Source organism: Podarcis bocagei (assembly GCF_964188305.1).
Source record: "Podarcis bocagei genome assembly, chromosome: 6".
In the NCBI taxonomy this organism is placed as follows: Eukaryota; Metazoa; Chordata; class Lepidosauria; order Squamata; family Lacertidae; genus Podarcis; species Podarcis bocagei.
In genome coordinates, this window is record NC_138130.1 from 85,622,910 (window position 1) to 85,646,429 (window position 23,520).

General features: G+C 43.5%; 1 protein-coding gene across 1 annotated transcript in view; it reads right to left on the reverse strand.

Annotated features, from left to right (window-relative positions):
* The window catches only part of DDX10 (DEAD-box helicase 10), a 174,117-nt gene that overhangs the window by 99,998 nt on the left and 50,599 nt on the right, over positions 1-23,520 (reverse strand). The window contains exon 13 of the mRNA XM_081199358.1: positions 17,345-17,765. Coding sequence (XP_081055484.1) covers positions 17,345-17,765 — 421 coding nt within the window. The remainder of the gene's footprint in view (positions 1-17,344; positions 17,766-23,520) is intronic.

Consider the following 23,520-nt stretch of genomic DNA (forward strand, 5'->3'; position numbering starts at 1 on the left):
TGTCTCACCAGAGTGGTACAAGCTCTGGTTATCTTCCACTTGGACTACTGCAATGCACTCTACATGGGGCTATCTTTGAAAGTGACTTGGAAACTACAAATAATCCAGAATGCAGATGCTCGACTGGTGACTGGGAATGGTTGCTAAGGAAATAAACAACTATTTGACTTTTAGAAGACATCTGAAATGTTTTATTGTGTTTTTAATATTCTGTTGGGAGCCACCCAGAGTGGCTGAGGCAACCCAGTCAGATGGGCGGCATACTAATAATAATAATAATAATAATAATAATAATAATAATAATAATAATAGCGGTTTGTTAATCAAACAGTGGCTTAGTGTTATGTGTGAACCAAGCCACTGGCAACCTTAATGCAGCTGGAAGCAGAGACAAAAGGGTAGGCAAACAGATACACAAGAACAAGGACAGTTATTTCACATTACAATCTCATCATTTGGTAGATTATTTTGTTCGTAAAGAATATCTCTATCACCTCTAGGTATTTATGATAAAAGCAAAACAATTGCAAGCCATTTTTTTTAGTTTGATTAGGAACCTTTACATACAAAAAATGAGAATACTTGGAAAAGGGTTCTCTTATTAAGGAAGGATGCCTTCGTTCAAAAGCGAGTTTCAGAACTGCTCATTTCCCAAGAGCGCAGCTCAATTTAGATTTTCTCCATGGCCAAGTGTCAAAGTGGCAATGTTCTGTAAAATTTAAATAGCTGCCCTACAAAAGCTCAAAGCGACAGAATTTACCCGAGGCTGCCTAATAACGTAACCACAACTTGGGCTGCATTAGACAGCTGACCCTTAAATTATCCTGTGTGAACTCTCACTGCAAGTCAAGAATAGAGCTGTGGTTAAGTGAAGTTGAAGTAAAGGGGCGAGCAATGTTTTACAAACAAAAACTTATGTATTTAATATTTTTTAGGTATGACTAACCTGCAAAACAAACAAACAATAATGTGCTTGCTATGTGGAAGAGCCAGATTCTACTCTAAGTATCAAGACAGATTTCAGCTTCTTGTTTTCAATATTAATTATATTGAACTAAGAACTGGTGCCCCCCCTGTAACACTTCCCAGTTCCACTAACCAGGGAAATGGAACTGGATGTTTGTGGCAAATATTATGTTTCTAACCGCAAAAGTAGGAACACACCACTGACTGACGGGCTGTGGAAGAGAAGACTTCAAGCCCTTGCAGTAAGATTTCTTCCAGGCCCAACGCATCTGGGAAAGGGCAATTGGAGGTATCCCCTATTTTTCCTGCCACTGTTATGCTGGAGACATTTGCCAAATTGTTTTGCTCCAATATTAGCTTGATGAATGCTACTCCAAGCAACAGAGTGACTTAAAAGTGCAAAGCTAAACCCAATTTTCGACTTCACAGTTTTAAATAGCTGTGTCTTCTGATGAGGGCATTTCCACAAAGTTCCTAGTTATATGATGTGTGAAATCTTAAATGTAACTGACATTCATGGCTCATGCTTTAAGAAAATGAAGCCCAAGGGTGAAAGACAAGGGTCAAGGGGAACTGTAAATATGGAAGTGTTTTTTAAAAGGCACTTTATAAAAACGGGATCAAGAAATTCTTATTAGCTGCCCCTCACTTGACTCCGCATATAGGTTACTTCAATTTGCAACTGGGGAAGCAAAATAGACTTTTTCATACACAAGCTTCTTCCTACGCTGAGTTTATTTTGTCATCCTCTCAGGCAACCCAATCTCTGTATTTACTGCAAAATAAACGCTTATGATACAATAATGCATACACTTTTCCTGCATAGATATTGTCTAATGACTTTTAAAATAAATTTTATAAGTTGTGTGTCCTTGTTTCTCAATTTGCTCCTTTTACACGGTTTTGTGTATATTGTGGTACAGTTTATGCATTGTGACTTGCCGTTATTTTTATTGATTATAGTTAGTACTTATTTATTGTGACTGTTAAGAGTGAATTTCTGTTTAATTATTATCTGCCGATATTTTTATTTTATTGTGTCCTATTATGTTCTAATGGAGTATCAAATATTACTGTATCTGATATAAGTTGTTTATTATAAAGTTATGTTTTCGACTTTTTGTATTGGATCAGACTGTTTTAAAGGGTGTGTTGTTGTAAATGTTGTTCTTCAGCTTGCAAACCACCTTGTGTACAGTAATGTAAAAAGACGGCATACAAATTAAAAGTTAAATGAGAATGAAATGAAAAAAATGATTTGGAGGTAGGGCAGCAATGCACTCAAAAACTTTGGGCAGTATCCAATGCTGCATGAGTTCTGTTCCAATTGTGCCATGGGACTTCCCCTTCCTCTTTCTACATGTAAGGTAAAGGTAAAGGTACCTCTGACCATCAGGTCCAGTCGTGACCGACTCTGGGGTTGCGCGCTCATCTCGCTCTATAGGCCGGGAGCCGGCACTTGTCCGCAGACAGCTTCCGGGTCACGTGGCCAGCGTGACTAAGCCGCTTCTGGCGAGCCAGAGCAGCACACGGAAACGCCGTTTACCTTCCCGCCGGGTAGCGGTCCCTATTTATCTACTTGCACTTTTACGGTGCTTTCGAACTGCTAGGTTGACAGGAGCTGGGACCGAACAACGGGAGCTCACCCCGTCGCAGGGATTCGAACCGCCGACCTTCCGATCGGTAAGTCCTAGGCTCCGTGGTTTAACCCACAGCGCCACCCGCGTCCACTTCCTACATGTATCCCCCCCCAAAAAAAAATGTTCCTGAGGGTTCTCCAACCCTCTTGAACAGATTTTGAGAAGGCGTGGGGGAGCTGCAGGAGAAAAGAAGGGGAAACCTCCATTGTGCAAGCAGAAGTCTGTTGCACAAGTAGAATGAAAACGTTGAATGCAACCCTAAGGCATTTGTTGTAAACTAATTCAGAAGCCTAGTGGGACTAGGTTCAGCCGGTTATATATTTTAAATAAAACTAGTAATGAAGGGAACAGTTAAAGGCTACAGTAAGAGACTCGATGTATCTTTATTCCAAAGAAAAGGATGAGCATTCTCTCTCTCTCAATGATACACCAATCTAAAAACCGGTGCACATTTGAGGCGACACTGGAATGCAATAATGCATCTGCTTCACTCACAAATATCACTGGGGGGGGGGGGTGTCATCCAGGAATCAGAAACTGATGCAAGGGTAGCTTGACTACCAGAACCGAAAAATCAGGGGAGATTACAATCAGATAAAAGGCCCAGTTGTGAGTGTCGGATGAAAATACTGAGTGCCCCATTTGTCATTTTATGAAGTCAGTTTTGCAGAAAAAAATGCTTTTAGCGTGCTTTGGTCTAGGTCAGAAATTATAATATCTGTGTGAATTGCAGGCACGCAAGGTCAACCACACTTCTACTTTTTTCGCCCCCCAAAATCACTAAGGGTGAGCAAGGAAGATGTCTAAGAACAGAGCACAGTTTATTTCCATCATACCTATTTATCCCTTGCTGCTGTGGCTGAGCTCAGTGTTTCCCAACCTTTTTTGGGCAAAGGCACACTTGTTTGATGAAAAAAATCTCGAGGCACACCACCATTACAGCCCCGTGACGTCAGCGCGCAGCGTCACGCCGGGAGGGACGCACGAAAGTGTAAGTTTCAATTTTTTTCCCTCCCCCTTGCCGGGGAACCTCCAAGCTTTGGGGGTGGGGGGGGGAGGAGGCAGCAAAGCGAGGCAGGAAGGAGAGCGCGGCTTGGCTGGGTGAGCTTTGGCAGGGAATGAGAGCCGCGAGGCGGGCGCTGCGGACGGAGGCGCTGCCCGCCGAGCTCGCAGGCAGCCAGGCAGGCAGACGGCGAGAGCCCCGCGCTGGGCGGCCTCTCCTCGCCGCCGCCGCCCCGCCTCTCGCCGCCCGACTCCCTCCAGGCAACATCTCGCGGCACACCAGGCAACATCTCGCGGCACACTAGTGTGCCGCGGAACAGTGGTTGGGAAACACTGGCTGAGCTTATTAAAAACGATACGTAACCAAGAAGGACATTTCGGCAAGTATATTTGCAAGGTTAAAGCAGATCTGTTTTTAAATCAGCTTAATAAACAAGCTGCAGTTTTCAAAGGCGTACCGACTCAGCGACGTTCTCAAAGACATTGGGGAAGAACAAATTGCAGCGGATGGAAATATCTTTTACAGCAGAAACCCCGCTATCTGCACACAAATAGTTAAATCAATTTTGGAGTAAAGGAACATGTTGCAGCGGGCGTGGAACTGCTGCGGAAACCAGCCCCGCTCTTCCCCCATGTAACATATAGGTTTCAGTTACTGTTGTGTGCATTTTCTCACTCCACCAGGAAATACAGGGCACAATGAATGGCCCACAAAGGAAGGAAGGGACATGGGGGTGACATTTTCAGTAGCAACCCCATGTGTGCCGCAGTATGTGGCTTCCCCCTTGGCCAGTCAAATCCCTAGTCCCATTACCCAGAACTCCTGGTGCTCTCCCCTCTGATAAATGGGACAGGCTATCTTCCTTATGAAGGAAGGCTTAAACAGCTGCCCAATTTTAGCCTGGTGGGAGATGTGACACTGGATTATGAGCTAGTGGGTTTCCGGAGGCAGGAGTAAGCAGAATTGTAATTGCCCCCAACTACGGAACAAGCCAAGTACAATATATAGGCGTCCCATTAATCATCACTAAGCAATTAAAAAGTAGCACATTAATTGTCCTCTTGTGTTATGGTGTGATGCACTCGCTACAGTAATTTACTGAGACATTAGCACGATTCGGCTGCAATGCCACATTAAAAGTGAGAACAAGAACACATATTAAAACCTAGGTCCCCAAAGTGGGGGGGAGATCCTCATTTGTTCCTTACACAACCATCTAAATATTAGACAATAGTAATACATTTGAAACAACCTAGCAGATTGAATTATGGTGCTTAAGGAGACTCTTATGAGTCCCGTGGACTGCAAGAAGATCAAACCTCTCCATTCTGAAGGAAATCAGCCCTGAGTGCTCACTGGAAGAACAGATTCTACTTTGGCCACATCATGAGAAGAGAAGACTCCCTGGAAAAGACCCTGATGCTGGGAAAGATGGAGGGCACAAGGAGAAGGGGACAACAGAGGACAAGATGGTTGGACAGTGTTCTTGAAGCTACCAGCATGAGTTTGACCAAACTGCAGGAGGCAGTGGAAGACAGGAGTGCCTGGTGTGCTCTGGTCCATGGGGTCACAAAGAGTCGGACATGACTAAACAACTAAGCAGATGGTATATTGTGAGCAACCTAAATCAAGTCTATATATCTCATTTCATTCATTGCTAATATCCTGCTTTTCCTTTGCAAGTGAAGTCCAAATCTGCTAACAGAAAGCAATTTAACCAAAAGCAACTCAATTAATATAAAATATGAGAATGAACGTTTCTTTCTCTCAAAACAAGTTAAAGCCAAATTCATGTCAAAACAGTATCAAAAATACAAATTAATTGAACAACAAGAGTTGTTCTTCTGAGTTTGATGTCCCAACCCACATCTCTATACTTGGCCTCTTTGAACAACAATGGCAGCTGATTTCACTACAGTATATGGATTTAATGAAATGGAAGTATCACACCTTAAGTATCACACCTACAGTTTTTTGTAGTATCTTGGACACGTTTGCAAAGGGTTAAGAGAAGAATAAATAACAGAATGGGATCCCATGCCACTGGGATCCCATATCATGACTTGCTTTAAGCTTCTGGAAGCAAATGACGGACCAACGGCGGAAGATTAATGCCTGACTAGATGGGCCTTCATCAAATGCAGTAAGGCAATTTATACATACTTATTCCTTAAATCCCAACTGTGGTCATAAACAGGTTATTCCGAGCTAATTATTATTCCATCTACAAGATACAATGATTTTTCCAACTAAGTTCTACTCAGAGTTAGATCCACTGAAATCATTGTACCTAAGTTAGTCATGTTCATCTGCTAACATTGGATGCAACCTGTCATACAGGGAACAACCATTTTGCAGACCACCGTCAATGTGTGAGCTGCTTTGGGCCACAGAAGGCAGAGGAATGGGGCAGGGGCAGAATGGGCTTATGCACGACTGCTGATGAATGATGACCCAGAATACAACCAACTTGCAAACACAGAGTTGCCTGTAATTTTGAACTATTTTTCAAAACCTCACTCATTAAGAAGTCATATTCTTATGTTTTTAACGGTGTCTAGATGTACCACTCTCTTTCAGTCTCTCTCACACATACAAAAACACCTGATGAATTATTACCTGAAATAATCTTTTTCCATCAGCTTGCAGATAACATTCTTAAAAGCTTTATCTAATCTGACAGCAAGTATCTGCTCCCCAGTAGGAACTGAACCTCTCTACAAAGGACACTACACAGCTTGAGAAATACTTTGATAAAGATATCAAAAAAAATTAAATTAAATATGAATTATTCTTTCCACATCATAAGAAGCAAGAAATGCTAGGCTGATTGTAAGATCAATTAACACTGCTGGCCAACCAAGCATCTAACAGCATGGAGGAGAGAGAAAAATAAACCTCTAAACTATCTACCAATCCATCCATCTATTTCTACAAACTTTTTGCAGGTATCATGGTTCAAAGCAGCCAGCTTTAACAAGCTCCCTTTCTTGAGAAAGATGAAGCAGGAATGCCTAAAATATCTGATCAAAAATGAAAGGGGGGGAACCAACACTGATGGTTTGAAAGATGGAGATGCATTCTAAGGAGGATTTTTCTTGAAGTAGAGGGAATTCATTTCCCTGTAGACGGGGCTCATTAACCTGGAAAAGTAGTCCACCTAGGAGAAGGAAACCTCTGACCTTAAACCTCCACTGTCTTGCAGCTATATGCATTTGTAGGAAAGGCTTTGGGAGTAAATCCTGAGGAATAATCTCTATCCACTGCCTTGCAGGACATCTTCGGGAGAATAAAAGGTCAAGGAGTAAACACTACATAAATCTGGAGAGGATATTGGGACAGAGTGACTTTTGCAGCTGTTGTTAAAGTTGCAAAACAACGAAGCACAGGGTGGAGCGATGGAGAAATTTCTGAAACAACAATGGGATATCAGCTCGGCCCAAGGCATGCTGGATAACAGCAACAACTGGGGGAAAGAAAGACATAATATCTTACAAGTACAGGAATACAGTGGTACCTTGGGTTAAGAACTTAATTCATTCTGGAGGTCCGTTCTTAACCTGAAACTGTTCTTAACCTGAAGCACCACTTTAGCTAATGGGGCCTCCCACTGCTACTGCGCCGCTGCTGCGTGATTTCTATTCTGATCTTGTAGCAAAGTTCTTAACCCGAGGTACTATTTCTGGGTTAGCGGAGTCTGTAACCAGAAGCGTCTGTAACCTGAGGTACCACTGTAAACACCATGGACAGAATAATTGCCACACACAGGAAGAACAAGGATATAGTTTGAGTTTCTCAGTTATAGCTTTATAAATCATTTAATGTGTCAACACGAATAGAAGCTATTAATATTGCAGTTGTTGTATAAGGGATTATTATTATGACTGGAATGTAATGGAAATTAATAAGATTTTGGAACACAGAAATAAAGCAAATAATCAATCCATCAAATCTAGCACGTGGGGGACCAACTTTATCTAAATTATATAATTTGGTATTTGAATGATTGGTATTATTAATTGTATTATAAATTGGTATTGTTATAATGAGGATATTATTGGATTGCAATTGAAAACTGATAAAAATTATTATTAAATCTGGAGTAGAGTCCATGAGGCGGTTGGATGGTGCCTTGTTCACCTCCTTCCGGCAACTCCTGCAGACAAGCTGGTGCCAAATGTTCTGTTTTGCTTTCCTTTGGATTACATCAACAAGGCCGAAACAAGGTGCGTGCCTTGTCATCTGGGCTCACTGCCCAGGCTTTAACTCCGGAGAGTTCACTTCGGTGCTTCTAAAGCAGCAGAAACATCACTGAAGACAGCAATCAGAACAGTATGGTAGAATGTGGTGCTGATGACCAATACCAAGATGAAGGTCTACCAGGCTTGTGAGTTGAGAATGCGGCTTTATAGAAGTGAGTCATGGGCAACTTATGCCCGCCAGAAGCAAATCCTCAATGACTTCCATCTGCACTGTGTCAGGAAGATTTGAGGCATCACAAGGCAAGGACAGGGTCTCAAACAAATATGTGCTCTTCCAAACCCACCTTCCCAGCATGTTCACACTTCCTCCTCAATGATGTTTAGGCTGGCTTAGTCATGTACAGTGGTACCTCTGGATACGAACGGGATCCGTTCCAGAGCCCCGTTCGCATCCAGAAGCAAACGTAACTAGCGACGGCACGTCTGCGCATGCGCATGTCGCTTTTCGCCACTTCTGCGCATACGTGTGAGATCATTTTGAGCGTCTGCATATTCGCGAGCGGCGAAACCTGAAAGTAACATGCTCCGTTGCTTCCGGGTTGCCGTGGAGCACAACTCGAACGCGCTCAACATGAAGAATATTCAACCCTAGGTATGACTGTACATAGAATGGAAGATGGCAGGATCCCCAAGCTTTAGAGGAAGCTGGCTCCGGGCACCAGGCCTGCTGGCAGACCAACTCTGTGTTATAACGATGTCTGCAAACATGACCTGAAGGCTGGCAACATTAACTCTGCCTTGCAGGTGACCACAGTGCCTGGAGAAAGTCAGGTTGTTTGCTGTGTATCCACAGCAATGACCAGAGGAGAAATGACTGCCAGGAGGAGCGCAGAGAAAAGAAACAATATGATGCACCTGCACCAGCGAAATCGGACACTTTCATCTGCTCCAGCTGCAATAAAACATGTCTCTCCCGTATTGGTCTCTGCAGCCACAGCAGGCGCTGGAACTCTCCAACAGTTTGACTTCACCCCTGAAGGTTTAGAAGCTACACGCCGATGTGGCAGGCTGAGATTCTGCCTGCTTTGAAAAACAAAAATCACTTGCCTTGTTAGATTGTATGCCCAATATTTAAGCCAACAATTTCTCTCTTTTCATTATTCCATCAAAATACATCACCAACTCCTACTCTCTCTTTCCCATATTTAATAGAGTTATAGAAAGTCTGTCAAGGAAATACGTGTTTTGTAAGTTTTTTAAAGCTTTATTTAATTGGTAGGGCTGTCTTCATCACATTTCCCCCATTCAACATTTCAATTAGTTGCTCCTCTTGCTCGAGTCCTACGTATTCCTCCTACATACTGTTGTTGCATCCTTTGCCCCACTCACTGCATATTTAAAAGGCCGTAAGGCTTTGTATTCCTATCATTACTTCTTCCTAGTAATTTCCCTTGCCATTTTAAAAATTCACCACCATTGTTATACTTTTACCCATAGACGCTACTATAAATAGCATTAAGGCCCTCCACAAGTGAGGACAAATCCTAAGATTTACCACTTATCCAGAAACTTAGGTCCCACTTACACTTAGCATCAGCTGTGTGGGTGCTGCTGTGTCCAAGGTTGCTGCGATGCTGGTCAAGGAGGGTGTTTGGTTCTGGCAGTTTTTATAGACAATCCAAGCAGCACAACTCTGAAAGGGCTTGGTGCCACTTGCATGGTATGTCAAAATGGCATCAGGATGAACCAAAGTGGGGGAGGGACTTTACCTGGCTTTGAAACCACTTCTGTTCATTAGTTATTCTCCTCCTGAGATTTTCCGAACATGTCCAAGAAACTACTAAAACCTAAATTCTATTAAATGCTCTAAAAGTGTGACAAATGCATTTCATCGAGGAAAAAGTGGGTTACTGAAGAATCAGGGTCGAGATGTTATAATGCTGTCACCATGATTCTTTGGGGCGACTGTAATGGAGTCTGTGAAAGGCTCTGATCGACCACTGTGAGAACAGGATGCTGGGCGAGATGGGGCAGGTTCCTACACATACGACCTCCCAAAAAACGAACTCAGAGGAGTATTGTCGGCATCCGTCTGTCTCGAGAGACAATGGAATGGCCATTGGGAGTTGCGAGAATTACAGTGCCTGCTGTGGCTGTAGAGGCCGAAATGGGAGAGACATGTTTTGCTGCAGCTGGGGCAGATGAAGGCATCTGATTTCGCTGGTGCAGACACACCATGGTGTTTCTTCTCTCTGCGCTTTTCCTAGCAGTCATTTCTGACCTGGTCACTGCTATGGATACACAACCTTACTGTCTGTCTCTAGGCACTATGGTTGTCTGCAAGGGATTCCCACATGGAAGGGTAGGGGGGGTGGAACCACATCAAAGAGGGGAGCATGACTCCTTTTTTATTTGATTATCCACCTTATTCAGATGAGTAACCCTCAGCGCTTTCGCTTCAGACCATAAATCTTCTGGGTGCAAACTATGTTCTATACAACCACCACCATTCTGAAAGCTTACTTTTGTTACTAGCTGGCGACCGCCTCAATTTACTAGTCTTGGAAGACTAGTTTCAATGTGAAATTACCACATCCTGCCACATGCTCCTCCATCCCTCTCAAGAGCTTGAAACAAGCTGAGGATATCTGCCTGGAGCCTTAGACCCCTCCTGCTGCTCAGCTGTAACTGCATCTAACTACCAGGCCATAAAAAATTCAAGACAGATTCTTTTTGCTAACATTTTACTGTTTGAGTGATTTGTACTTTTTAGGAAATAAAACATTCCATTATAATTTCAATTTAGCATAAAAAAGCATGACGACAACAACAACAACAACAACACTCTGCAGATTTTCAGCAATGGAAGAATTCCTCTCATTAAAACAGCACAGCCGCAGAGCCACCTTTTCAAAAGAACGAGTTCTCCTTTGTGCAAAGCCCACATAACACATTCTACTTTTATGGAACTTGTGTGTTCTTGTAGAGTTTTCAAAAGAGGAAACGAATAGGTCCATTAGGAATCATTCAATGGAAAGTTATAGGCAAGCAGCATTTCCAAGCAAACTACTGAACATCAACAACTGTATTTTCATCACTTCAATTTCAGTCAGTGATAACTGGCATTGTGTGAATTGGCCTTCCCAAAAGCAACACCTCTCCATACCACCTCAGACACAATTAACAACCAATCATTCTGTATAGTCATCAAGCTGATGTTCATGTTGATGTCCAAGCAACAGACATCAGCCCGGTTTCCACAAAATGGGAAACCTTGAATTAATATTACAAGGATGAGCCAAGCCTAAACTCAAGGAAATCAGAAACTTATGCTTCTGTTTTAGATTAACTACAGTTGAGGTTGGGGTGTAATGTTAATCTTAACTGTGGTTTGTTGTCAGCTTCTTAAAAACTATGGCTTGTAGTTTGTTCATTTAAACAGTTAAGATTTAAATAGTTCATTTAAATAATTAAGATTAAATACAATTTGTCAGATTCAGGTAACAAGGCAACCTATAGTTAATGTAAAATGGAAGCAAAAGCTTTGGAACTCCTCCTCTTCCTTGAGGAGAGTGAACAAACTAAAAGTTCCTTGCAACTCATCCTTGTCCCACTAAACCAGGGGTCGGCAACCTAAGGCCCATGGGCCACAAGCGGCCCACGGGGGTCGTTTAACCAGCCCATGGATGCCTGCCACCCACTCGGGGACCTCCGGTGCGGAGCAGAGCAGGGACCGCCTTCTGCGAAGCTCCTGCAGCCAATGGGAAGCTGTGCATGCCTCCTCTGTGCCGGAAGAAGTCCCGGAAATAGTGTTTGCACATGCATGTGCGCACACACTCCGGAGCCCACTGCAGGACCGTGAACCGGCCCGAGCCACAAAAACTTTGCTGACCCCTGCACTAAACTATGGGTTGGTGTTACATCCAAACCACTTTACTGCCTTGTTGTTGTTGTTGTTGAGTCGTGTCTGGCTCTTCATGACCCCATGGACCAGAGCACACCAGGCACGCCTGTCTTCCACTGCCTCCCGCAGTTTGGTCAAACTCATGTTTGTTGCTTCGAGAACACTGTCCAACCATCTTGTCCTCTGTCGTCCCCTTCTCCTTGTGCCCTCCATCTTTCCCAACATCAGGGTCTTTTCCAGGGAGTCTTCTCTTCTCATGAGGTGGCCAAAGTATTGGAGCCTCAGCTTCAGGATCTGTCCTTCCAGTGAGCACTCAGGGCTGATTTCCTTCAGAATGGAGAGGTTTGATCTTCTTGCAGTCCATGGGACTCTCAAGAGTCTCCTCCAGCACCATAATTCAAAAGCATCAATTCTTTGGCGATCAGCCTTCTTTATGGTCCAGCTCTCACTTCCATCTTTACTGCCTTACTATGTCATTTAAGACAGAAGTAGCTGATTCCCCACTTACAGCATTCAACCTCAGCTTTAAACCTTTCCCCCAAGACTTCAGACCCTTCTCCCTTCAGTCACAGGTCTGTCTCTGCTCTAACAGGCCAAGTACAAAGCCACAGTTCTGGTCTTCATTTGCAGTTTCAAATAAAGGGAGAGAGGGAATGCAAAAAAAGAGGGGAAAGGGCGCACAGTAGTTCAGAGAAATTTAAAGGACTGGCTGAAGCTCTGTGACTAATAAAATAGTTCATTTTATTTGAACTGTCTCTTTCCATATGCATTCTAACCTTAGCTGTCAACTTAAATAAATTCAACATTCAATAACACAGACAAGTAGTTCTAAGAAAGTCACATACCTTTTATAAACTCCAATTTGTGATAGACTTGGACAGTGCAGTTTAAGTAATCACATTTTCCTTATTACAGGGAAATGAAGTCAGTCAGCACTGCGATCTAAAGGCAAAGTCCTTGAGATAAATCCACTATAGAAGAAAGCCGATATTTTCAGATGAGGGGAAATGAAACTGATGTAAGCAATTCCTAGGGTCATTATTACCTAAATTTTGAAGAACGGACATAACTAATGCTGTAAAGATCCACAGCCTGAAAACCAGGGGTGATTAGGGGGCCCAGCTTGGAGCAGGCAAGGAAGATGGGGAATTTTCCTTCTGGCTGCCTCATGCTTCCTTCAGAAAAACTATGATATGGGGTTTAGAGTTTATTTTGTTTCTTTGTTTACTTGTTGGTTCTACTTTTTAGTATTTTGTAAATTAACTATTACACTATCACAACTACTTAAAATTGAACTGGAACACTTTTAAGGGCTCTTTGTAAGTAAGCTGGCCAACTGTAGAACTTCCTGACACATAACAACCAACATGAAATAGAGGAAATAGCTCTCCTATTAAACAAAGAAGCACTTTCCAAATCCATATAAAGACAAAATTCTGCTTTTCTCAGCAGACTATCAGAACAATGGCAACCCATAATAGTGTTGACTTCAAGACCAATTCCAACAGATTGTTGGTGGGGAAAGATAGCACAGACTTTTTAAAAACCCACAAAATAAATAAAGCAACTTGTTGCTTCCATGACAACTTAGTAAATGAGTTGTCAATGTAAGAAAAATATGTGCCAAATGGAACTGATTTTTCTTAAAGGCTAAAAATAGAAGAAGCTAGTTTTGACATGCAGCAGCGTATCTCTGCAGTTTCTCTTACTTCTGAAAGAAGTGTCAAGGCTCTCCACCTGACCCCACTCTGCAATGTAAAAATTACCTCATGGGCCAGACATTTCGTGAAAAATCACTGAGGAAGATACCACAAATTTACCTCGTTATGCTTCCCTGTTCTGAAGTTTAGATTCAGAGGAGGGAAATGTTTTTAGCCTAGCAGACCAGATCTTTACCTCCCACTACTTGGCCAGATTTGACAAGCTGGTGGGACCGCTCACTTGCCAATCAACTGGTATTATAATGAGATCAGGTGATTGACAGGTGAGGCGTCCTACCCACCTGTTAAAGTTGACCCCTGGGGATGAGGGGAAGATGGTGACCAAGTGTGATACCCAACATGATATCAGATGCAAGGGAGGCAGGTATGGTTTAGGGAAAACAGTCTCACGGGTCAAATAAGGAAGGCTGGTGGGGCAAATGTAGGCTACAGGATTGAGATGAAGATTCCCCATCCCTGTTCAATAAGGTAAATAGGCTCCTCCCGATATCTGTATTCTCAATTTCTCACCCCTACCTTAGATAGGCATAGGTTCAGATGACTGTGTCATTCATATGAAAAAGGGAGAGGGAAAAGAGGGTGGGAGACACCAAGTACAAGCCCCACCCACCCACCCAAAGTGGCAAGCCACAAAATGATACTATGGTAAAATGTCCAGCAAGTTTCAGATGAAGCGTTCCCCAGGTGCACAAAAAATATCAATTTATTGTGCGATTTCCACTGAAAAACTCTCTCGAGCTTATTAGATGCTGGTTTTCTGGAACTCAAGTAACTGAAACATTTCCAGGGACATGTGTTGAGCCTGTTGCATTATTAAAGTTGCACTTATTTATTTATTTTCAGTACCATTTTGAACCTTACTTCATTCCATGCTCTCATTCATAGGAGGCAAGCACCCAAAAGTTAAGCCAAACTCTCCCATAGTAAAAAGCCATAAAGAACATGAGTTTCTTCCTTAATCCTTCAGTGCAAGCTCATGAGCTGAACCTTTCTGGCCTTTTATGTATTTCATAATACGTATTTTCCCCATTTAGACAATTATTTTTTCTCAGCGAAGATGATTCCATGCACTCATCTACCTCAAGAAAAATAAAGCGGGTCAATGTTCTCACCAATGCATATCGCCAATTAAAACTTTTCAAAAGGGAAGAATAAAGGAATCGCAAGTTGAAAGCACAAAGTACAACTTATGTTGTATGCTTTTTATGCATCAAATCTACAGTGCCTATTTTTCTCTAATGAAACAAAAGCTGTATCATCTCTTCATTCTTAAAGCAATACCAAGATCCAAATATCTACGAGAGTGCTGAAAATAGGAGAATATAAACCTTTAACACTGTGCTTTAATAAGCAATATGCCACCCGGTTATTGGAAGAATTCCTGAAAGCCAAAGCCTTGGAAAAAACAAAGTCTATGATGAATACTTATATTAACACAAATAACATTTTGAGATGTTATACCACATAATCGAGCTGTTGGAAAGAGTAAAAAAAAAAAAAAAAGGTACCCCAGGAGACACTGGTGGTCCGCAACTTGGATGGCTTTAAAAGAGGATTAAACAAATTTATGGAGGGCAATTCTATCCGTGGCTACTAACCATGATGGCTGTTGTCAGGGGTTCAGGAGCAGAGGCAAGGGCAAGGGAGGAAACAGAGAGCGAGGGGGAGGAGGCAGAAGAAAAGATGAGTGATGACGACGACCCGAGATCTCCGAGTCTTTCCAGTGAATCAGAAGATTCACAGAAAGGAGCACCAGTGGTCAGGGCAAGGGGGGAGCCTAGGGGGACACCCCAGGAAGATAGGGCCAGAGGGGACTCCGAGGAGAGCAGTTGGAAATCGGGACCAGCGTCACAGCCAGAGAGCAGGGAAGAGGAAGAGCGCCAGAGATCAAGCGCTGGCAGCTCGCAACAGGGGGGAGGGCACGAGTCAGGAGTGGCCACACCTCCATCGGGGAGCGAAGAAACGGTCAGACGGAAAGTGGAAGGTTGGGCGCGCGCGCCAAGTTCAAATGCACAGGAAAGTGACGCAGTAGGCAGCCAGGAAAGGGAGCCAGGTCCTAAAGCCCGGCGCAAGGAGACAGGGAGTTCCGGGGGGTCGGCGTCAGAAGAATCCCGGAAGGAAGAGACCCCGGGGGGCAGAGGGACCCAGAGGAGAGCAGTCAGGCGGAAAAGGTGGAGCAGGGCTAGGATATTAAGTTGGTGCACAAGGGGCGGAGACTCAGACGGAGCTTCGCCGATCTAGCCATTAGACGTAGAGTTGCACGCAGTAGCTTGGGAATGGAAACTGTAACTCAATAAAGACTTTTACTTAATGACCGCTGGCTAGCGTGATCCTCTGTGAGCTAGGATCTTGAAGCAGCTCTGACAGCTGTGTTCTACTTCCACTGTCCAAGGCAGTATGCTTATGAGTACCAATTTTTGGAAGTAGAAGAAGGGGAGAGTACTGCTACATCCATGTCCTGCTTGCTGGCTCCCCACAGGTATTTGATGTTAGTTTCTGTGTGTTGCCACTGTGCAGTGCTCTTGGAGTCACAGGACTCTGTTTACATTCCTGGGATTCCAGACTGTTGGAAGTCTCACAGAAGACAGGAGACGGATGTGATGTTACTGGTTTCCTCTTCCTTTGTTTTTCAGTTGCTCTCTGCTCTCACAGAGAGAGCATGTTTATTTCTTTTCTGTTTGCGTAGTTAGTAATAAAGGCTTTGCAATGTAGCGCACTGTGAGAACAGGATGCTGAACTAGAGTGACCACTAGCGTGATCCAACAAGCTGTTCTTATGATTTTCCTCACAACTCTTCCTCTTGGCCACTGGGAACTGTCATAGCCAAATGCTGGATAATATGGATTACGTGCAAGCAGCGTTTCCCTAGGAGGCCTCAGTGAATAGGTTTTGCTTCTGCTCAGGGGCTGGTTGGCTGGCTGCCATGAGATTAGAGAAATTATTTTTAGAGCCATATTAGCCAACGGCCTGGATAGGAAGGGGCTTAGGTAATGTGCTTCCACGATGGAATGCTCCCAGAGTTTCTAAACCATAACTTTGTGAGGAACCTGATATTTTTTGAGGTAGGGCAGGGAAAAGGAAGTTTCTAGCCCACTAAAGCAATGAAGTTTGACTTGAAAGTAGTAGGTGATGCTGTAGCCTTTGCCACTCTGATTAGCACATGCAGAATGAAGTCATCAAAATGAGAAAATATATGCAAATCTTACTAGTCTGAATGATTTATATAGGTCACCAAATCCAGCTTTTCACAGATTAAAATCTGAGCTGTCTTACACACACACACACACACACACACACACACACACACAGTTCATGTGTCAGTGCCCACAGAAAACATTTTGAACAAAGAAACTACAAGTGTTTGGAAACAAGCACTTCTGGATGTGTTGGGGGGGGAAGGCCCATGAGCATCATTCTCGATTTGTAATCTGTAGAGATGGACAGAGCAATGTCTGCTTTGCATGTTCCCAATTATAAGTTCATTCAGTGATGTTTCAAGGAACTTTAAAGGGGGGAAATGCACCAAAATTTGCACTTGAAAATACATTTCCCCCTTTTATATGCTTTTTTAAAAAAGATGGGCTTGCACCATAAAACCCAGAGATGTGGGCAATCTGAAGGATAGCTGTGTATCTACTAATCCGGTGAACACAAATTTGGTCAAACTGCTTTCAAATGCAGACCAAATTAAATTGTCCTCCATCCCTAATAACCTGTCGAATGGTCCTGTACACATGCAAAAATAGGCATGGGAGACACTTCCCTGTTTTGGCCTACAACTCCCATTAGCCCAGCCAATCGTCAGGAATGATGGCAGATGTATGGAGGGCACCATGCCACCTAACTCTTGAGTTACATCAACAAAATAGCAACAAAATCAAACCTTTAAGGAAAGGAAAAAAACTTACTGGTGCTACTTTTTCTCCTGGTTCCAAGCCAAAGACATTCCGCCGTTTCACCGTCAGCACATCGAGATCCTTAGTGTCATCGTCATCACTATCGCCCTCTTCAAAGAACTGCAGGCGTTCAGCTTCCGAACCCTTGACCGCTATGGGCTCCTCTTCAGTCTCGGTCCGAGTCTGTGCTGCGTCGTCCTCGGTTTCACTATCTTTGCTGGAGAGTGCTATGTCCTCATCTCCTCCCAACACGGCCGTTTCGCTGAAGAGTGCTCTGCATTTCTCTACGTCATCATTGCTTACAGAAAAAGGGGCATTTTGGGGCTCATCTGTTTGCTGCAATGCTCTTTCTTTTTCAGGCTCATCCTCAGGCGTTTTCTTCTGCAACTTCTGAAGAAATCGTACGCGAGGGGCCACTGCAAGCCCAAGAGAGCTATAAAAACAGAGACACATAATACTTAAGAACAGGGCTCCCTACCTTAAGGCTTAAGATGCATTCCTCTACATTACAGGAGGACTTCCCAAACTTGGGTCTCCAGCTGTTTCTGAACTACAACCATCATCCCGAGATAGCAGAACCAGTGGTCAGGGATAATGGGAATTGTAGTCCAAAAACAGCCGGATACTCAAGTTTGGAAAACCTTGCATTAGAGCACGTAAAAGAAAACTCTCACCAGTATGCATGGCTTTTTTTATAATTTATTTCTGTAACAAGTCAGGACTTCTTTACTGCTTTCAACCCTTGACTTGGTTTTTGGTGCCCTGGTTGAAACACTAACTAGGTGTTTGTGTTCATATCAGGAATGGGGAACCTGTGGTCCGCCAGATATGGCTGGACTCCAACTTCCATCAAACCTGACCTCTGGCCATGTCCAACAACAGGTCCCTCATCCCTGCTTTAAATGCTAGAGCGGTTTCCCAAACTTGAGTCTCCAGCTGTTTTGGGACTACAACTCCCATGATCCCAAGCTAGCAGGATCAGTGGTCAGGGATGATGGGAACTGTAGTCCAAAAACAGCTGGAGACCCAAGTTTGGGAAACACTGTGCTAGAGTGAGAGGACTGTCACTGTTACAGGCCCTACACAACACTTACTCCACACCTGTAAGAAATCAGTATTTTAGTGTGGCAACACCTACGCTTTGGAACTCCCTGTTTTATTGATAATTTTAATGTTTCATGTTATATTATTGTAATCCACTCAGAGGTTTTCTTACAACCAAGCAGCATATAAATCTTGTTAAGTAATATAAATGCCCTTCTCCTCCACTGCTCTCATCCAAGATAATATAGAAGAACATCGAGAAGCCCTCTGCTGGATCAACCAAAAGCACATCTTGTGCGATATCCACTTCTCACAGTGGCCAACCAGATGCTTATGGGATGCCTACAAGCAAGACAGGAGTGCAACAGCTCTCTCCCTATTTGTGATTCCCAGCAACCGATATGAGACAGATTAATCATAACTATTCAGTTGATCATCTGTTTGTACTCCATTTCCCCCTTCAAACAGAAGCTCAACAGCTATCATCATACAAAAGCAAAATACAATTGCAGAGGCAAAACAATATGAAAAGTTACCCTTGCAACAAAAATTCTAATAAACCCACAAATTTAATTCAACACCGATATATCTGATGACACAAAATACAAAAACAATAGGCATGGAGATGATAAAGTACAACTCATGTTTTAGCTAAAAATACACACGAATATCTCTGCTTCAGCAGGTAATATTCTAACTATGTTAAGGAGACAAATTCATCCTCGAGCCAGCAGAAGTGAAGAAAAGAACAGGGCACAGCCAATTAGTGCAGATGTAAAGAGCTCCCCAAACCCCTTCTTGTGAACATAATTCTTCCTTTCATCACACAAAATGAACCTTCATATGAAATGTGCACACAGACATACCATTATCTTACACATTATCTTTTTTTAATGTGCAACCAAAAAGATTTAGCATTCACACAGGCATTCCAGCTGTTATCAAAAACCCAATTTACCTTAGAATGTTAAGACATGAAGCAGCCACAGTGCAAACCATTGCTAATGGAAACTTGCGAAGCAAAGATTCATGTCCAGCGTAAGGTGCAGGGCTGACTCCTCTTGGATACCTGAGTCCAAAAGGGTCTGGGCATATTCAATCTTAACTGCATGGTGCAGGCAGGGAGTGACAGCTTGCTCTTTCACTTCACAAAGGCAAATATTGGCAGGCTGAGTGGCTTTTTCTCCCCCACCCCCGGCTCCCGGCTTCAGGTCCGATCACTCCCACTGCAGATTTCTTCCCAAGGAATACTTATTTATATACTTTATATGCTTATTTATACTTCTGAATCGAGCCCAGAAACAAACCAGCAGTCCATGAAGTTGTTCTAAGACTAATGAGACATATGTTTTTGGCCACTGGTCCCAGTTAGTAGCCTAGCAGCTTTACTTGGGACTGAACAACCTTCAAATGCAGCCCAGCGTAGAACACATTACAGTAGCATCTGCCACTGGCTTTCAACTGGTCGGCAGTGACTCAATAGCTGGCCGCAGCCTCATCCAAGGTGGGTTGCAGCAGGAGCACTACCACCAAGTGAATACGTGCATCTTAAAGATTAAGAGATGGGACCCCAAAGGCATGTTTGGGTTAAAATTGGATCCTGGGTCTGAAAAGGTTGGACACCTGACCTGGAAGTCACCAGAGCATGGATAACCATGGCCAGTCAATCTCTCTCACGGAGCAGGGTCTGCAGCTGGCATACAAGCTTCAAGATATGGAAACTAGCTCATGCATCAGCTTAATCCTATAATAAACTATAACCAGATGACTGCTTCAGACTGACGCCACAATGCTCAAGGCCATACACAGCTGGGGAGAACTGTGGGGAGTCGCCATACTGATTACCTGAACTGTAATGGACCAGTGAATGCTTTGGAATCCCAACCTAATTTTCTCCCTTCAGCTCTCCCTTTTAACATAAGAAAAAGGCCAGAGCAAAATTTCTTTAGGATCTTTATTTTATATTCCAGACACCATTTAATTCAATAATTGTGGAGCACAGCTTCCCATTCCCCTCTAGTGGAAGAATCATGTAAAATAGTCATGAATGAAACTGGGCTTTGCTATGCGCACAATCTTTTCAAGCGCTACTGGGCACATTTTTTAAGGATTTCATTTGTAAGCTGAGATGGAAAATAGCAAGATGCTTTCAAACCAAAGAAAAGGGTGAGGGAGTTCAAAATTAGATTTCTATGAGAAGAATCCTGAAATGTTTCGTCAGGCACTTATCTGCCACAGACCTATTGGTCTCTCTCTGGCTCCACTCTCAAATTAATTACTGCAGAACTGCATATAGTCTCTGCACGATTTGATAGAACTGTGCTCGCTATTTCAGAGGGAGAGAGGGGGGAGGACATATGGGCAACTGAAACCATCACCCTTTCAGGAAATGGAGGCAAGACAATGAATTTGGAACCATTTTAATATCAAAAGATAAACTCTTGCTAATCCCCAAGAGCGTAATGATTAAAACAGAATATGAGGTTATACAGAATTTAAATGTGGACACTGGAAGGCAAAGGAATATTAGCTGATAATAAAATGGCCACACATTACTTTTTGCAACAAGGGATTCACATAGCTGGGAGAATTTGACGGTATTACCTTTTGACACAAACCTTGTATGTTCTGGACCAATATATAGTGTGCTCTAGGCTGTAGCTGTGTGGCAGATCTCATGCTTTGCATGCAAAACATTCCAAGTTCCGCTCCCAGAATCTCAAAATGTCTGAAGCCATACAAAGCAGCTGCCAGTCAGTACAAACAATAAGGAACAAAGGAGAGCAAGGGTGTTAACTCAATATAAGCCAGTTCCCTGTGTTCCCATCACTGAGGAAGATGGCACCCATATCTTGGAGTGAAAACCATCTGGATGTGAGATGTGAAATTCCTGGGAAGGAGACAATTCTGGGGTGATTGAGAGCTGTCTTCCTCCATGAGATCTGAGGAGGCAACAGTAGGGAACCTGTGGCTTTTGTTATGTTGCTGGACCCCATCACCCCTGACCATTGGCCACGTTGGCTGGGGCTGATGGGAGTCGGAGTCGACAATATCTGGGAGGGCCAAATGCTCCCCACCCATGACTAATGCTTAGATCTAAGTTTATGTTTAGGGGAGCATTAGACACCCTACTTTATTTTTCCTCCTGTTCCAGCATTCGACTTATGCCTTGAATAGAATAGTAAGTTGCACACATACGGTCTGTGTCTAAGTATCTCTAAGCACTCATCTGTCGGGGGAAAACAGGTGGGTGCAGCTATGGGAAGAAACAGGCGTGTGTGTGTGTGTGTGTGTGTGTGTATATATATATATATACACACACACATACACACACACACACATCCCCAAATTCAAAATATTAAAATATTTAGAAAAACATTAGTTTACGTGTCAGTTTTCAGTAACTGGAGTGCACATTCTGTCAAAACTGTGCTTTTAAGTTGCTAGTTAGTAAACCAACATCAAATCACAGTTCCTTACTTCGAACACAATGGGAAACCAAAGGGCGAGACTGACTTTACCTGCCCTATCAGCGGTTCCATCTAGATGTTGCAACGCTTGTGCAGACAAAATGACTGGAAGAGTGTGGTGCTGAATTCCACCCTGAGTTTTTAATCTACGTTGGAACAGAAACCTGTGCATGAATTGAGGAACAAGAAGGTAGTTCTCATTCCAGACTTAGAATCACAAAGTTGGAAGGAACCTTGGGAGGTTGTCTAATCAAACCCTCTGCTTTAGGCACGATCTGCAACGCAACTACACCATCCCTGACAGAAGACCCTCCAGTCTCTGCTTCAATACCTCCAGTGAAAGAACACCCACCATATCTGGGGGCAATCTTTCCTGCTGTCTAATAGCTCTTACCATTAGGAAGTTTATTCTGGCATTTAGCCAAAATCTGCTTCCTTACAATTTCCACCTGTGCTTGTAGTCCTGCCCTCTGGAGCAACAGGGAAAAAAGAGGACTTCCGGGATAGCGCGAACGGGTAATGGCGGATTTCCTCCGAGCTCCGGAGGGAATCGGCTCCGTCGAGGACGGGTCTTGCCGTGCCGGCGACACGGGGACCCTTAAAAACCGCAGGCGCGGAAGCCTGCGGACTTCGTGACTCGGTGGGCACCTTAAGCGCCCTCCCCGACCCGCGAAGAGCCTTTTTAAAGGCTGCGGAGTGGACTGGGGGGTGGCGTGGTGCTGAGAGTCCATCGCTACCTCGGCGGAGCGAAGCCGCGAGCCAGGACCGAAGAGCGCTATCTTTCTTCCTGAAATTGGACTGGAAAATGAAACCCGTGAGTAGAAGGAAATTTCGGCACTAAAAGACTTTATTTTTGAATTTAAGTACGATCGGGGGGACGTGTTAAAAAGGAAGTCCACACTCCCCCCCCCCCACTAAAGGATCTAAAGCAAAGAGAGATCACTAGGTCGGAAAAGACGCTGGTGTTCAAATAGATAACTTTCATAAATTGGACTAAGAAGTATTTGCGCTGGAGAGGAAGAGAGAGGAATTTCAGAGGTCTTCTTTTTGGGTCGACCCCCCCCCCCTAGACCCGGGAAGTGCCCTGTGCGTGAGCCCGAGAAAAAGAACAAGGAGTTTGACAGCTGTCAAAAGAGCTATCAAACGGGAGACTAAAGATTGGAACTGTGTTAACAATATCTTTTTGGATTAAAAGTGCTACATTAAAAGTGAACTGATTGGAAACAAGGTGACTGTGAACAACAAAGTAACGGACTGTTGGAAAGGAATTGATGGAAATCCCCCTGGAGGGAACTAAAGACATTGCAATGGCTGCAGAAGGAAAAGTATGGGCGGAGATAGAAAGAATGCTTTGCCTTGTGGGAACTCTACAAGAGCACAGTACTCTTATGAGTGAACAATTGATGACCTTCAATCTTGAACTAAACAACTCTGTCGATGACACAAAGGGGATGGAAAAAAACTCTGCAGCTGCAGAAGAAAAGATGACCTTGGAGCTGGGGGAAAAAGAAGAAGAGAGAGGAGAGGAAAAGCAAGGGGAAAAAACCAACCAAGAGCCTGCAACCTTTGGAAACAAGGGAAGTAAAGAAGATGACCAGTGGATTACAAATCTGCAGAAGGAGAGAAAGATAAAGGAAGAAGCCCCTGGAATAACTCGAATATTGGATTATAAAA